Below are 15149 nucleotides of genomic sequence, written 5' to 3' on the forward strand. Positions count from 1 at the left end.
TTAAGAAAGAAAAAATGGGATTAAATTGTAGTTAATTCTATTTAATTCATTTGATTAATTTCTTATAATTGATTGACACCACTACTTAGAACACATTTTTTTATTAATTTGGTTTTGTGTTATTGAATCATTGATTCCCCAACCTTTTTTATTCCAAAAGTGGGATTGTGGCACTGTAGACCAAAAAAATAACCAAGTAATTCTTAATTTTTGTGTACTAATTAAGTAGAAGTCTGTGTAGAAATGGTTTTAGGGTTAATAATGTGGTATAATTACATTGCATTTCATAACTTTACTCTTAAATCTGTCTCAGGAGTTCAGTTGGACCCCAGTAAGGCGTGGTGTCCAGTGCTGGACTGTCAGGCAGTGTGCAGTGTGATGCCCAGTGCTGAAGGCAGTGCGGTGCCGGTTCCCTGCCCCATGTGCCAAGCCGTGTTCTGCTGCAGCTGTAGGGAGCCGTGGGAGGACGGACATGCCTGCTCCCAGCACCAGCCCCTAGTTGTTTTACCTGCCAACGACAGGTCAGTGTGACCAATGGTGTTGTTTAAGAATTTAGTAGCAGGAATGTACCTCTTAATTTTTTCATTCTCATCACTCTCTCTGTACCTCACAAGTGATTCTGAATTCTAATCATCACTACTGAGCTCAGACATGCTACAGACTACACCAAAGCTTTTGGCACCCCATCTAATAAATGCATTTAGCTACTATGCATCTTTTGCTGGCACAGATGTGCAAATGTACACCCAGAGCATCTCTAGTTCCTGTAGAGATTTACCGTCCATAGAATAGGACTCTTTGGGGTTCTGGAGTTTTGGGAGTTTTGGGAGTGACTAGCCTACCAAAATTACTCCAAAAGGGCATGGACAACTCATCCAGGAGGTCCTAAATGAACCCAGAACAACGTCTAAAGAACAGGTCTCATTTGCCTCAGTTAGATCAGTGTTAATGATTTAATAATAAGAAAGAGACTGTGGAAAATAGTCTTTTTGTTCTCCAAAAAGAACACAAAGGCCCGTCCTACATTCAGTTTGATCAAAAAAGCAAAAACAAGCAAATACTTTTTCACAGCACTGTCTGTTTACTAATTTTAGTTTTTTTTACATAATGTAAATCTGGCAGCAGTATATTGTATCAATTTCACAATGAATTGATAGAAACCAACAGAAATCAAAAGTCCTGCAAAATTATACAGTAACATGCTTGTGCTTTATTGTCTGCCTTGTCCAGTGGTCAACCCAGTTCTGACACTGAAGCAGCCATTAAACAGTGCCCCAAGTGTGGAGTGTATATCGAGCGTAACCAGGGCTGCGCCCAAATGCTGTGCAAGAGCTGCAAACACACCTTCTGCTGGTACTGCCTGCAGAACCTCGATGTGAGTGTGCCTGCTTTATTTTTATATTCCAGTAAGTTTTATATACAGAATAGTATCAGCTCAGAAGTCATGAACCTCCTTATTCGTGTTTTGCAGGGCGACATCTTCCTGAGACACTACGACAAAGGACCATGCCGCAATAAGCTGGGACATTCCAGAGCCTCCGTCATGTGGAACAGGACACAGGTACAGGGTCACATCCCCAGTTGTATCGCTAAAATATTAATAAGCAACACATGATCTGGTATCGAGCATCTCCAACTCTCAAACATTTAATCCAATCCATCGCAGCATTCTAGTACATTTCAGTATAAAAAAAGATGCATTTAAAAAATTAAATACATTTAGACAAATGCCTAAAACAATCCCATTTTTCAAAAGCCACTGTACAGTCTGATGTGTGTGTGATTTGATTTGATAATTGATTTAATGCCATCGCTTTTATTTCGTGTTTATTTGCATTAGCTTTGTTGGGATCAACACCAGCAGATGACATGTCTCTCAAAACCATCACTGATTGTAGAATCTTCACACTAGACCTCAAGCAGTTTGGACTGTGTGTCTCTCCACTCTTCTTTCAGACTCTGCTCCCTTTATTTCCAAAAGAATTGTAAAATTTACTGATGATCAGTGGTTTGGAGAGACATGTCATCTGCTGGTGTTGATCCACTGTGTTCTATCAAGTCTAAAGTCAGTACAGTTTTGTTTTCCCACAAAATCTTACAGCACTTCATGCTTCCCTCTGCTGACAACTTTTATGGAGATGTGGATTTCATTTTCCAGCAGGACTTGGCACACTGCCCACACTGCCAAAAGTACCAAATTGGTCTTATATAATATTCCAATTTTCTGAGACACTAATTTTTGGGTTTTTTACTGGCTGTAAGCCATAATAATCAATAATAAAATAAATAAATGCTTAAAATAGATCACTGTGTTTAATACATCTATATAATATGTGAGTTTGACGTTTTTAACTGAATTACTGAAATAAAGTAATTTTTCAATGATATTCTAATTTTTTTGAGCTGCACCTCTACATATAGATCAGTCGTGGCAGTGGGAAGGTGGGACTTAAAGAGACATGTTTAAATCTGTACACAAAAGTAGAAGCAGTAGAAACAAACATCCCAAAAAGAGGATGTGTCCAGTAAAAAACAGAACATCTGGTCACCCTAATTACCACATCCTATCAGCTACAGCTCATCAGATGGTTCACATGACTAGAATCAAGGGAGTTTAGAGCAGGAGAGACAACAAATCTGCCCAGGTCAGGGCAGTGCATTCTACTGTATTTACTTTCTTGTATAAGTTACAGTTCTGTAATAATTTCACAAGTTGTAATGGTTTAGTTTTTACCAAAACATTAAAAAAGTTGATTTGACCAAAAATCAGATTCACACAGTTGTTCCCATCAAAAAACCCAAACCAAATGTAGACAGTCAAAACCCTTTTTTAGCCTTGCAGCTTCTGTTTAAAACTAATATCCAGTACTAAAAAAAGTGATGTGAAAACTCCAGGCTGAAATTATAAAACTCAAGAGTCTAATGTATAGAGGTTGATAAGTTAAAAAAAAAAGCATATAAATACGTATAAAGTAGAAGTAGAATTATGCAAAAATGGAAGACATCTCCACAGTTACTGTATAGAAACCACGCTGTGAAAAGCAGCCCAATTTAAATGTATTAAATGTATTAAATTAAATGTATTTACACAGCTCAAAAATGTTAAAAAGCTCAGTGTTAACTCTCTACTTACTAAAAAATGTCTTGTTTAAATCGGGCTCGGGCTCATGATAAAAAGTTTATGGGTCTGATTGGGTCGGGCTGGATTTTTTGGGCTCAATCTAAACTTTAATGAGCATTGCAATACACCTTGGGCAGGGTGTAAGGTAAGGCCCAAATAGTTGGAAAATGAATCAGTATTAGTTACGGCCGGCTGTGAACAGAAGAATAGACACATTGTAAGTGAAGTTCAGGGATTTAAAAAAAAAACTAGAATAGTAATAGGTATTGTAGGATATAGAATGATTAAATTTGGCCATTCTGATCTCCTGCTCTCTGTTATCTGTAGGTGGCGGGCATCCTAGTAGGAGTCACCATCATCGTGCTGGTGACTTCACCTCTTCTTCTGCTGGCCTCTCCCTGCATCCTGTGCTGCGTGTGCAAACCCTGCCACAAGAAAAAAGGAGAGAAAAAAAAGAAGAAGAAAAAGAAGATGTCAAGAGAGCAGAAGTCACAGGATTCAGTAGCATAACTTACTTTTAACACCACGGCTCGTATCTTCAGTGCTGTATCAGCTGCACTCTAGCACCATCTACTGTACTGTACTGCTATTACATGCCAAAAGCGTGCTGTGGTTGAGTTGTTGAGAAGCCCCTCAGTGCAAGCTGGACGGAAATAAGGGTTGGAGATGAGCAGTATGCTGGACAGGGTTAATGTTAAGGTTAATGTACAGTATATCATTTCTGTATTTAAAGGATTCTTTACTTTATTAATGTTGGAGATTATTGGCAAGCTCTGATTTAACTCTGCTGATTTATTTTGACTGCTGCCATTGCTCCTTTATTATTTGCTGCACATGTGCACTTTCTCAGCCAATCAGATGTAGCCAGTTGGGGTGTGTGTGTAAAAATTAAACAACTAAACAGCTTGTTCCATACATGTTGCATTAACTGGGTATTTTTATAATGATAAAAACAATAATAATAATTTTCATTTGTGAAGCTTCTTTAAGAAATTAAAGGTACAAAACAGTAGATTTTGAAATGGTATAAATTATTGTGATGTACTCAAGTCTAGTCACCATTAGTTCTGTGGTCCTTCTCTAAAGACTAAGCATGCAGTTTCTGTCTTTAAGGTACTGTTATGTTAGGTTTAAGCTATGTTTAAAACTGTGCTTTTGGGCTATACCTGGTGAGACAATCGAGAGCAGTAGCTGCTTGCTGCTGGTAAAGGTAGCGAGCCTGAAGGTTAACAGCACTAGCATATTGTGTATATACTGTTGTATTACTTTATACATAATTTATTAGAAACTTCACAACTTCACAAAAGATACTATATAAACTGCCACACTCCACATTTGAATAGGGTTGTGAGCTGTGCTCACTACAGTTTGTGTCTGTGTGAGTTTTGGAAGAGCTTCTAGACAGTAAAGACGAGGCTCTGTTGTCCTCGAGATGCCTCTGAGCTTGTGGAAGCAGGCGGTCTGGAACCGCAATGCTTCGCTTCTGAGAAATTATGACCAATGTGTCCTTGTGATTCTGGTCACAGTGCAGGATACTGTCAAAAATCAGGCACTGTAAAAAAAAGAGCTTTAAAGCAGATCACTGGTGTAAAATTGACTTTTGGTGTAGTAAAACTTGATGAAGAATACTAACCTTTGTTGAATAGCTTACCTCTGTTCTCCCACAGTGTTACAAGATTCAGTAATTTTGTGCTTTTTGCCCAGCACTCTGTACAACGGCCGCTTTGGGGCATATTTTGCTCCTGCAGATAAATTGCTTTTTACACTGTTATCCAAGCTCAAAGTAGCTCCACACTTCATTGGTAGAATCAGGAGAGCCCTGACAGTTGAAACAAGGCATTAATACCTTAAAAAGTGCACAAGAAGCTTATTAAAAAACACTGTTTACAGCCTGTAGCATTAGCTAATCACTGTGCACCGCCATCACTGTACTGATCATGACCATAGACATATATATATATAAAGATGCCACATAGCCTGCTTCCTGAAGTAGCAGCTGGCTGCTATATTGGAGGAGTCAACCATGCACCCCCGGAGCTGTAGCTAACGCTATTGGTTGTAAACAGTGTTTTTAATAAGCTTGTGCACTTTTAAAATGATTAATGCCTTGTTCTAAAAGTCAGAGCTCTCTGGATTCTACTAATGAGGTCTGGAGCTACTTTGAACCTGGATAACTGTGTAAAAAGCGATTTATCAGAGGCAAAATATGCCCCGAGGCGGTCGTTGCAAAGAGTGCTGGGCAAAAAGCACACAATTACTGGATTTCTGAAAGCTTTTTATAAAGTTTTACTACACCAAAAGTCAATTTCACACTGGAGTTCTCCTTTAAGGCTAAGCTATACTGCAAGTGGCCTACACCATTGTGAGCATTTATATTTGTGCTTTGGTGTGTCTGCGTCACTCTGCATTTATTAAACGAAATACGGTACAATATTTGGTGATGAAGATGTAGATTTGAGCAGAAGCATAAATCGTCCTTTATGTTGTCACCCATAATCATTTCTTTTGTTAAATGAGTTAAGTTGCTAATCTACTGTGGGTCAGTTCAGATTATCATCATAAACACGTCAAATTGGCTCACAACAGAATGTCCTCATCTTGTTAAAGGGCTCCATAGGGGTGTATAGAGATCACTCAAAATGACAAATGAAATGCCCCACAGACACAAATACAGTAGTGAAAAAGTGCCAAAACTAATGGAAACATGCTAAAAAATAAATTGTGTTTCATTTTGTTTGGCAAAAAAGTAAATGTTTGCCGTATCATTTATTTTTCTGCATTTTTCCACAGACAGAGTGCTTGTACTTCTGGAGAAATGTGGAAAAAGTTGTTGCACACCGCTAGCCAGGCCACAGCTATTCCTGTAACATCGTAACAATGCAGACCAACATGCAAGTGTAGCAGCATTAGCAGTTAGCTTAGTTTCAGACTAAAGTAAGACACTCTGTGTAAAATAAGATGAGACATTTCTTGTAAAGCTGAGATTAAGGGCAGTCTTTAGTCCAGTAGGGCTGCAACTAATGATTATTTTGGTAGTCGACTAATCTGATCATTATTTTTCTTTATTAGTCGATTAGGCAACGACTGTTGCTGCCATGTCCTTCCTCTCTAAATAGTATAGAAACAGCTGAACGTGAGATTTAAAAGCCATTTAAATGTCCAAATGTTGTTTAAATGTGGAAAGTTCTAATCATTAGTGAGTAAATATGTAATCTGTTGTCTTTGAGCACTTTTGGAGACACAGACTTTTGGAGACTGTAAACTGTATCTGTCCTCAGCACTTTGTGTAATGCGGTACTGTTACAAATGAATGATTAGTCGACAACATAAGTGACAAAAACAGGATTTAGATTTTTTTTTATTACTTTAAGTCTTAAATAAATAAATAAATAAGATATGAAGCTGTAGGTGTTCTGTTCTCCTATAAATCTGTTTGATTTACTGCAGGTTTCTACTGTATATGAAGGGCTGGTATGTGCTGTGACTGAATAGACAACCCCATCTAATCTTCATATAAATACATTGGTGGGGTTGAATATCCAGCATAACCCGACAGCAGAATAAGCTTGAGAAAGAGCGGGGCTGAGTATATGGCTCCGCCCACATTCAGCTTGCATTGAGGGGGTCACTGGGCCGGTTTACCAGGTGCTAAAGTGCCTCAGTCTCCAGCACCTGGCAGTTGCTGGGTTTCTTTTGCCTTTCATCGTATTATGCATAAAAAAATACGTTTTTTTAATGTATAACAGTGAAAAGGGACGTGAGTGACCTTTTTTTGGCCGATGCAAATACATATATATACAGCTCTGGCAAAAAATTAAGTGAGCACTTCTGTTTCTGCATCAGTTTCTCTGATTTTGCTATTTATAGATATATAAACAAATGGAAAAAAGATGCAGAGCTTTCAGACCTCAAATAATGCAAAGAAACCAAGTTCATATTCATAAAGTTTTAAGAGTTTAGAAATCAATATTTGATGGAATATCCCTGTTTTTTAATCACCATTTTCATGCATCTTGGAATGTTCTCCTCCACCAGTCTTACACACTGCTTTTGGATAACTTTATGCCACTCCTGGTGCAAAAATTCAATCTGTTCAGTTAAATTAAAGAAACTCGTCATTTTTAAGTGCTCTCTTATTTTATTCCAGAGCTGTATATCTTCATGTTGTGCTCATGGAAGCTGCACTGTATGCTGTGTTTGAATTATGAATAATGGCAGGACTGTAGCATTAATCTGAATATATAAATAATAGTAATAATAATATAATTCTGCTACAGATTTGAACTTTTTCTTGTGGGGATCCAGACCAAAGGCTTTGATTGGTTGATTGTGTGTTAAAATGTCTGTACATACTGTGTTGTATGAGTGTGGAAGCTGTTCTGTGTTTTTACATTTCTGTTCATTTTTTTGACATCAGATATTTTGTATTACATAATTATAATAAATTAAATAAGCTACTGAGCAGTGAAAAATGTGTGTTGGGCCTGATTTGTTAACAAGTATTCAGAAAATATATGACCTATAAACATTTGAGCAGCAATGTACAAAGTATGTGTACCAAATGTACCAAAAGTCATGGGACAGCAGTATGAACACCCACACTTGAATTATGGATGGAGGCCTGATGGTGGGTGCAGGGTAACAGAGTGGAGCAGGTAATTGGAACAGACATAAAATAGTTATTAATTGCTAAAATGTGTATTCTACAGAAAATCTATATTATATATTTTATATTGTAGGTCTGGGTGAGATGGCCATGAAATAGTATCATAATATTTCAGTGTATTTTTGCAATTACAATATTCTTGCTGATGCGACAAACATTGGTTACGACTGCAACCAAATAAGTATAAAAGTTTATTTAGTTTTGTATCTACAAGCTATAATGTATTACTAAACCATACAAACGTTAAACTATAATCTTAAAATGTTTGTCTAAAAAATAAACAGTAACTTTCCAACTTTTCCAGATTTTGAATAAAATAATAATAGCTGCAAAAAAGGTTAACAAAAAAAGCTAATTTAACAACAAAAATCTACCACAAAATTAAAGAACAGAATATTTAGTGCATACATATAAACTGCAAACAAGCAATTAAAGGTAAATATAGTAAATGGCAAAACAATTACAAAACAGGCTGCACTCAAGAATATTAGTATTCTCACAATATAGAGTTTATATATTCACAATATTATTGTATATGATATAAAAATGATGAGTTTCTTAGATGTTATAATCACAAGCCATCAAACCAAGCTGAATTACTTGAATTTTTGCACCAGGAATGGAATAAAGTTATCCAAAAGCAGTGTGAAAGACTGGTGGAGGAGAACAGGTCAAAATGCATTAAAACTTTGATTAAAAACCAGGGTTATTCCACCAAATATTGATTTCTGAACTCTTAAACCTTTATGAATATGAACTTGTTTTCTTTACAGTGTTTGAGGTCTGAAAGATCTGCATCATATTTGTTATTGTTTTTTTCAGAATAGATAGTATGCTGTTTGATGGCTGTTTTTAAATGCTTTTTATCACTCATGTTACTTTTCTTTGGCACCTAAAATACTTTGCTCGAATGTACAAAAATGGGTAAAAAACAACATAACTATGCTTTTATTTATGGATATCCATACAGTCAGTATGTTGTGCAATAAGGCAGTCTGCGTTAAAATGTTAGAAAAACAAAAGAAACACAATATTTTGCCATTGTAAAAGTGGATGTTTATGTAGAATTACCCATAATACATATATGCATTTTAGTGTGTATGATATATTTATTATACTTTATGATCTATTTTTGGTTAATAATAATAATGGATAAGCTATCCCCAGTGTAAAAGCGTCATAGAAATAAATCTCCCGTTATAACAGTGACACCTGCTGGCTGAAGGCGGGAACTGCCGGTAAAAAAAAAACAAAACAAAAAAAACAGCAGGAGCAGAACTTGGTGGAATTCGTCATGTCGGCCAGCACGGAGTTTTTCACAGGTAAATACAGCCCTTTATACGCTTCAGATTACGGGTTCGGGTCAGGGGTTGAGCTTGATGCGGTGAAATCGGTGCAGTAAAACGTAAACAGGAGGTTTTAACTGCTTTAAAAGCTTCATTTTATTACTGTTATTGTTTTCTGGGTGAATCTCATTCAGAGAGAGAGAGCATGAACTTTACACACTGACCCTGAGACTCATCTGATCTCAGGACTGTGATTAAAAACTGCCTGATTCAGATTAAACTGCAGAGTCTGAGTCTGAGGAGCTTCAATATCTGAGACTTCTACTGTAGCTCATCCAGTCAACACAGGCCTGAACTGTACCGAGCCCCTAATGCGTGGCCATGACTTATTAAGGCAAGGGGACGAGATAATTAAGGCGTGGAAATGAGAACCTAATGTGTGGTAATGAGATCCTAATGTGTGGGAGCGAGATAATAAAGGCAAGGGATCAAGAACCTAATGCGTGGGAAAGAGATAAAGGTGTGGGAATAAGAACCTTATATGTGGGAACGAGATAATTAAGGTATGGGAACGAGAACCTAATGCATAATTAAGGCGTGGAATGAGATCCTAATTTGTGGAAACAACTTATTAAGGCGCATGAATGAGGTAATTAAATCATAGCCATTAAAACAACACCACACACTGAGCCCCTAAGATGACATCATGTTTAAAAATATAATGCGTGGCCACAACCTAATTATCTCATTCACATGCCTTAATTATCTAATACCCACTCCTTAATAAGTCATGGCCACCCATTAGGATCTCGTTCTCACACATTAGGATCTCGTTTCTATGCCATGCATAAGGATCTTATCCCCACGCCTTAATAAATTGTGGCCATGCATTCTTTTTTAATCATGTCACCTTAGGCGCTCTTTAAACATCTGCTGTTTTCTTTATTAAGGCATTTCCAAGATCTCCTATGTAGCAGATGCCAGTGCTGAGGAGGTGCTGTGTTTTAAACACTACGATGCCACACAGGTAAGCAGTAGAGGACACAGCTGACAGTGCTTTGGGTTTGGGCCTCAGGTGTGTTGGAGCCACAGTTAGGAGATATGACTGATATGATTAACCCTTTAATTTGCCATCTCCACCACCAGGCAGAAATATGTTCACACAGCAGGTAAAAGTGGCCTAAATTAGGTTTTCTCATTTAATCAGATGTTTATTTTTGGCTCAGTCTCTTTAAAGAGACACTAAACCATGAACCATATTTTTTGGCCAGTGAGTGGAAGAACAGGTAGGTGTTTCTAATAAAGTGGCCAGTGAGTGGAAGTACAAGGTAGGTGTTTCTAATAAAGTGGCCAGTGAGTGGAAGTACAAGGTAGGTGTTTCTAATAAAGTGGCCAGTGAGTGGAAGCACAAGGTATGTGTTTCTAATAAAGTGGCCAGTGAGTGGAAGTACAAGGTAGGTGTTTCTAATAAAGTGGCCAGTGTACACTGTGGGTGTTTGTAATGTAGCTGATGCTGATTGTATATACAGTATGGTACTCTAGAGGTTAAGTGCTGCACATATCTGATTGTAGGTCTTGCTGGGCAGAACAATGGAGGACTGGCTCAGGTTCTCGGTGTGTTACTGGCATTCCTTCTGTGGAACTGGTAAGAGACTCCTAGCTAGTCTGTGTATTTTCCACCCATTTTCAGAGAGCAACATCAACATCAGTGAGCTCCCACTGATCCCCCATCCTGTGACCATCTATCTAAAGTGCACATAAATGAATTAGAAAAACATAACAGGCAATACTGAGGTCAACAAAAACAATAATTGAGGTCATGTCCATAAAGCCATAAGTAAATTATGTAAATAATTTCTGGTAGTATATTTTAGCTCAAAATTGTCTTGAATTTGATTTGAGTAAATGACTTTAAGGCTGGTAAGTGCTGCATGTGTAGATATAAGTTTCACTCTCCGTTTAGGTGCAGACCCGTTTGGGTCTCCCACTCTCTGCAGGCCATGGAACGAGGGGGACAGCGACATGGAGATAGCAAAGAAGCGACTCAGCGCAGCCTTCGAGTTCTTCACTAAACTTGGAGTAAGACAGTTACTAAATTGATTTCCTTTTGTCTCAAAAACACCCATACAACCCTTTTTTGCTGCTGAATATTCTGTGCAGTGCTACTAGTAAAATAATTTACAGTAGAATGTAATAGCAAAAGTTTATGACCGCAAGCTGAAGAGGTGATGCAACATGACAATAACCCAAAGTACACAAGTTAACCAACAAAAAAAAGGCCCAGTCTTATACAGATCTGGAATAATTTCAGTTTCTGAATCAATTTCTCTGATTTTGCTATTTATAGGTATATGTTTGAGTAAAATGAACATTATTGTTTTATTCTATAAACTACAGACAACATTTCTCACAAATTCCAAATAAAAATATTGTCATGTAGAGCATTTAGTTGCAGAAAATGAGAAATAACAAAAAGATGCAGAGCTTTCTGATCTCAAATAATGCCAAGAAAACAAGTTTATATTCATAAAGTTTTAAGAGTTCGGAATTCAATATTTGATGGAATAACGTTGGTTTTTAATCACAGTTTTCATGCATCTTCATACCTCCACCAGTCTTACACACTGCTTTTGGATAACTTTATGCCACTCCTGGTGCAAAAATTCAAGCAGGTCATCAGCTCGGTTTGATGGCTTTTGATCATCCATCTTCCTCTTGATTATATTTCAGAAGTTTTTAATTTTGTAAAATCAAAGAAACTCATCTTTTTTAAGTGCTCTCTTATTTTTTTATTTATATTTTGGCATGTGGCATGAATTGAGGAGAGATAGAAAAATGAATAAACATTTGCTAATGCTAATACTAAAATGTGTATTATTTAAATAATATCTGAGAATAAAAAGTACTATATTACTAATTCCAGATAATTACTTAATACTCTGTTAACAAAAGAAACATTTTCTACTGCAGGTGAAATACTACACATTTCATGACAGGTATGTATTGAACTTTATGTGTGTAATTCATCAGTAAATCAGATTTAATTCTTTTTTTTACATTTGTAAGAGTTACAGTGCTCTTGTTTTAGGGACATGGCCCCCGAGGGCCGCACTCTGGAAGAATCCAATAAAAACCTGGATGAGATTTCAGACTTGGCTTTGCAGCTCCAGAAGAAGACTGGGGTTAAAGTGCTTTGGATCACCTGCAACCTGTTTGCTCATCCCAGGTCAGTCCCATAACAACTCATTCTTGGTCAGTTTTACTTAAAGAGAGCTTTTTAAAAACCTGTGCATTCTTCGGTTTATCTGTGCATTGTATATTGTATGTGCAGGTATATGAACGGAGCCTCCACTAACCCAGACTGCCATGTTTTGGCCTATGCTGGAGCTCAGGTGAAAAAGGGTCTCGACATAGCCAAGAAGCTGGGGGCCGAAAACTTTGGTAAGACCTGGCTTTGTGTTTGTGATGAATGTAATAGTTGTTTATAAATCTCAGCTAAAAGGTCATTTTAAGCCTAAAACCATCTTTGCTTGCTGAGCTACTCGGAGCCTCAAAATGTTATTGTACTAGTGCATCTTAGAAAATTAAGAGTATCATGAAAAAGTTACTTTATTTCTGTAATTCAGTTCAAAATGTGAAACTCATATATTATATAGATGTATTAAACACAGAGTGATCTATTTTAAGCGTTGTTTTCTTTTATTATTGATGATTATGGATTACAGCCAATGAAAACCCAAACATAAGTGTCTCAAAAAATTAGAATATTATATAAGACTAATTGGTACTTTAGGCAGTGTTGGCAGTGTGCCAAGTCCTGCTGGAAAATGAAATCCGCATCTCCATAAAAGTAAGGGTAAGAGAAATAGTGCCAGTCACTTAATAAACTGTAAATCAATATTATTTAGTATTTTTACTTTAAAGTAGAAGCTTTAAAATCATTATGGTTTGCCACAGACTGTAAATACCATATCATCACTGTCTTTGACTTTGGGCTCTCTGCAAATTGCACTATGCAACTATGATTCAGAATTGTGAAGTAGGCAGGAAAACGCTGGCTAGAACTGCGTATTGCAGTGTTACCTATAGTCACCTCTCAGCTTTTACGTTTAAAACTGTTCTGTTTACACTAGTTCAAAGTAAAAATCCACCCCGGAGTTTTGTTCCAACTGCCTGGGCAGCTCTGCTGTGGCTCTGCTGTGCATTTTTTACTTTCTGGACCTGGACTACCCACCTCTGTGTAAGTATCTATAGCAGTCTAATTTAATTAGACTTCAGTATGGTCCAGTTAGACAAAATTTCGACAGCCCATGGTCAGGACCGATTTTAACTCGTGTTATGGTTCAGTGCTATATCCTGTAAGGTTGTTTAAACTATAATAAAAAAAATATATAATAATAAAAAAAAAATACCTCTCTGTACAGATTTTGTTAACATTCCTCGCCTGTCTCTCTGTCACGCTCGGCGTGACTTTAGTTTCCGCCCGTTCTCGTTTTTCCGCTCGTTCTCGTGATCCCTATCTCCTTATAAAGGCGTTTTTTCACGACCCTGACAACACGGGTTCGATCCGCGTGAGGAGCGGTGTGTTTATTTATTTATTTTTTTACTTACCGCGACTGCACAGATTTGGTGATCTTACAACACACGTGGTCTGTGGGTTTACTGCGCCGCAAAGCACGTATACAATTAAATCTTTCTCAGTAGTTGATCGGTTTGGGTCCGCATTGGACAACGTTTGTGTCCAGACTAGGGTTGCAACGGTATGAGATTTTCACGGTATGATAACCGTCTCAGAAAATACCACGGTATCACGGTTATCACGGTATCACAGTTTGTTACATATATTATTAAACTGACCCTTAAAGAAATTACAACAAAGGTTTTTTGTTCAATTAACTATTTATTGTAGAAACCTGGAACAATAATATAGATAATGTCTCCTTAAAAAAATAAGCTGTACACCATCAGGTGAAGGAAACCAGGTTTTTCCACTACTCTTAAGGGCATTAAGAGTGTATGTAAAAAAATATATATAAATATATAAATTTGAAAATGAAAATGAACGCATGTAAATGAATGGCGTCTTTCACATCCAGTCCGGCCAGGACCTTTACACGGACACGTGAATCCATCGTAGCACGCACTTCACGTCTGTACCTGCGTGCTCAAATTTCGGATAACTCAGCGCTTTTGCGGGCGCTTACCGCATGGGTTGTGAACGACTACAAAGAGGTTTTATTTAGGTTCAGATTAAAATTATAAACTAAACACATACTTTGCGCTGCACAGCGGGGTGGTGTTCTCGGAGATGGGAGAACGGGTTTGATGGATGTCCACCTTTAGCTGTGACTTTACAGCCACATTGATTATAAATCGGATACCCATCCTCGGGTGCGTTCGGCGGGTCTCTGAAATAGTCCCACACTGCTGATTTTAGTTTAGCCTTTTTTTAGGCGGACGGAGATTTGTTTAGTCTGATGCACTTTCTGCTGTTCTCACCGCTGTGTGCTGAGCAGCTGAAGCGGAGCAGAGTTGCGCATGCGCGGGTGAGTTTCTCCGCTGGCTTGCCTTTTACCGGTAATAAGCAAACACACACGGTATGATAACCGTGCATTTTAATACCATGGTATACCGTGAAACCGGTTACCGCTGCAACCCTAGTCCAGACCCGGACCACGGTCCGCCTATTGGTGACCTATAGGTTTACATAGGATCTCCAGTGGATTTGGCGTTTTACAGTGGGTGAACTGCACGTAGCAGGGCATTACACATGTTGTAAAGTAACATGACCAGTGTTGGGCACGTTACTTCGAAAAAGTAATTAGTTATAGTTACTCGTTACTTCTCCAAAAAAGTAACTGAGTTACTAACGGAGTTACTCCACTATAAAAGTAATTAGTTACCAGTAAAAGTATCTATCGCGTTACTTTTTATTACTCGCCCGTCAAAAAAAAAAGGAAATCAATTATGCATTTTCTATTATTATTAGAAAAATAACAAACGAAAATAAACTCAAAATGTTGACAAAAATATAATCTAACGAATTTCAAAAAAACAAAACGAAATTCTCCACACA

The 15149-nt window shown here is 37.5% G+C and overlaps 1 protein-coding gene across 2 annotated transcripts in view; it reads left to right on the forward strand.

Moving 5' to 3' along the window:
• The window catches only part of rnf144b (ring finger protein 144B), a 48874-nt gene that overhangs the window by 26366 nt on the left and 7359 nt on the right, over window positions 1-15149 (forward strand). Inside the window, exons 1-7 of one of the 2 annotated variants that reach the window (XM_022668654.2) lie at window positions 9004-9109; window positions 10024-10100; window positions 10646-10718; window positions 11037-11152; window positions 12044-12069; window positions 12162-12299; window positions 12405-12514. In XM_022668654.2, the coding sequence (XP_022524375.2) occupies window positions 9082-9109; window positions 10024-10100; window positions 10646-10718; window positions 11037-11152; window positions 12044-12069; window positions 12162-12299; window positions 12405-12514 (568 nt within the window). In that variant the 5' untranslated portion in view covers window positions 9004-9081. Of the gene's footprint in view, window positions 1-9003; window positions 9110-10023; window positions 10101-10645; window positions 10719-11036; window positions 11153-12043; window positions 12070-12161; window positions 12300-12404; window positions 12515-15149 lie in introns of those variants that run through there. The other variant, XM_049464665.1, reaches the window with a different exon arrangement.

This window comes from Astyanax mexicanus, chromosome 1, assembly GCF_023375975.1.
Source record: "Astyanax mexicanus isolate ESR-SI-001 chromosome 1, AstMex3_surface, whole genome shotgun sequence".
NCBI lineage: Eukaryota > Metazoa > Chordata > Actinopteri > Characiformes > Acestrorhamphidae > Astyanax > Astyanax mexicanus.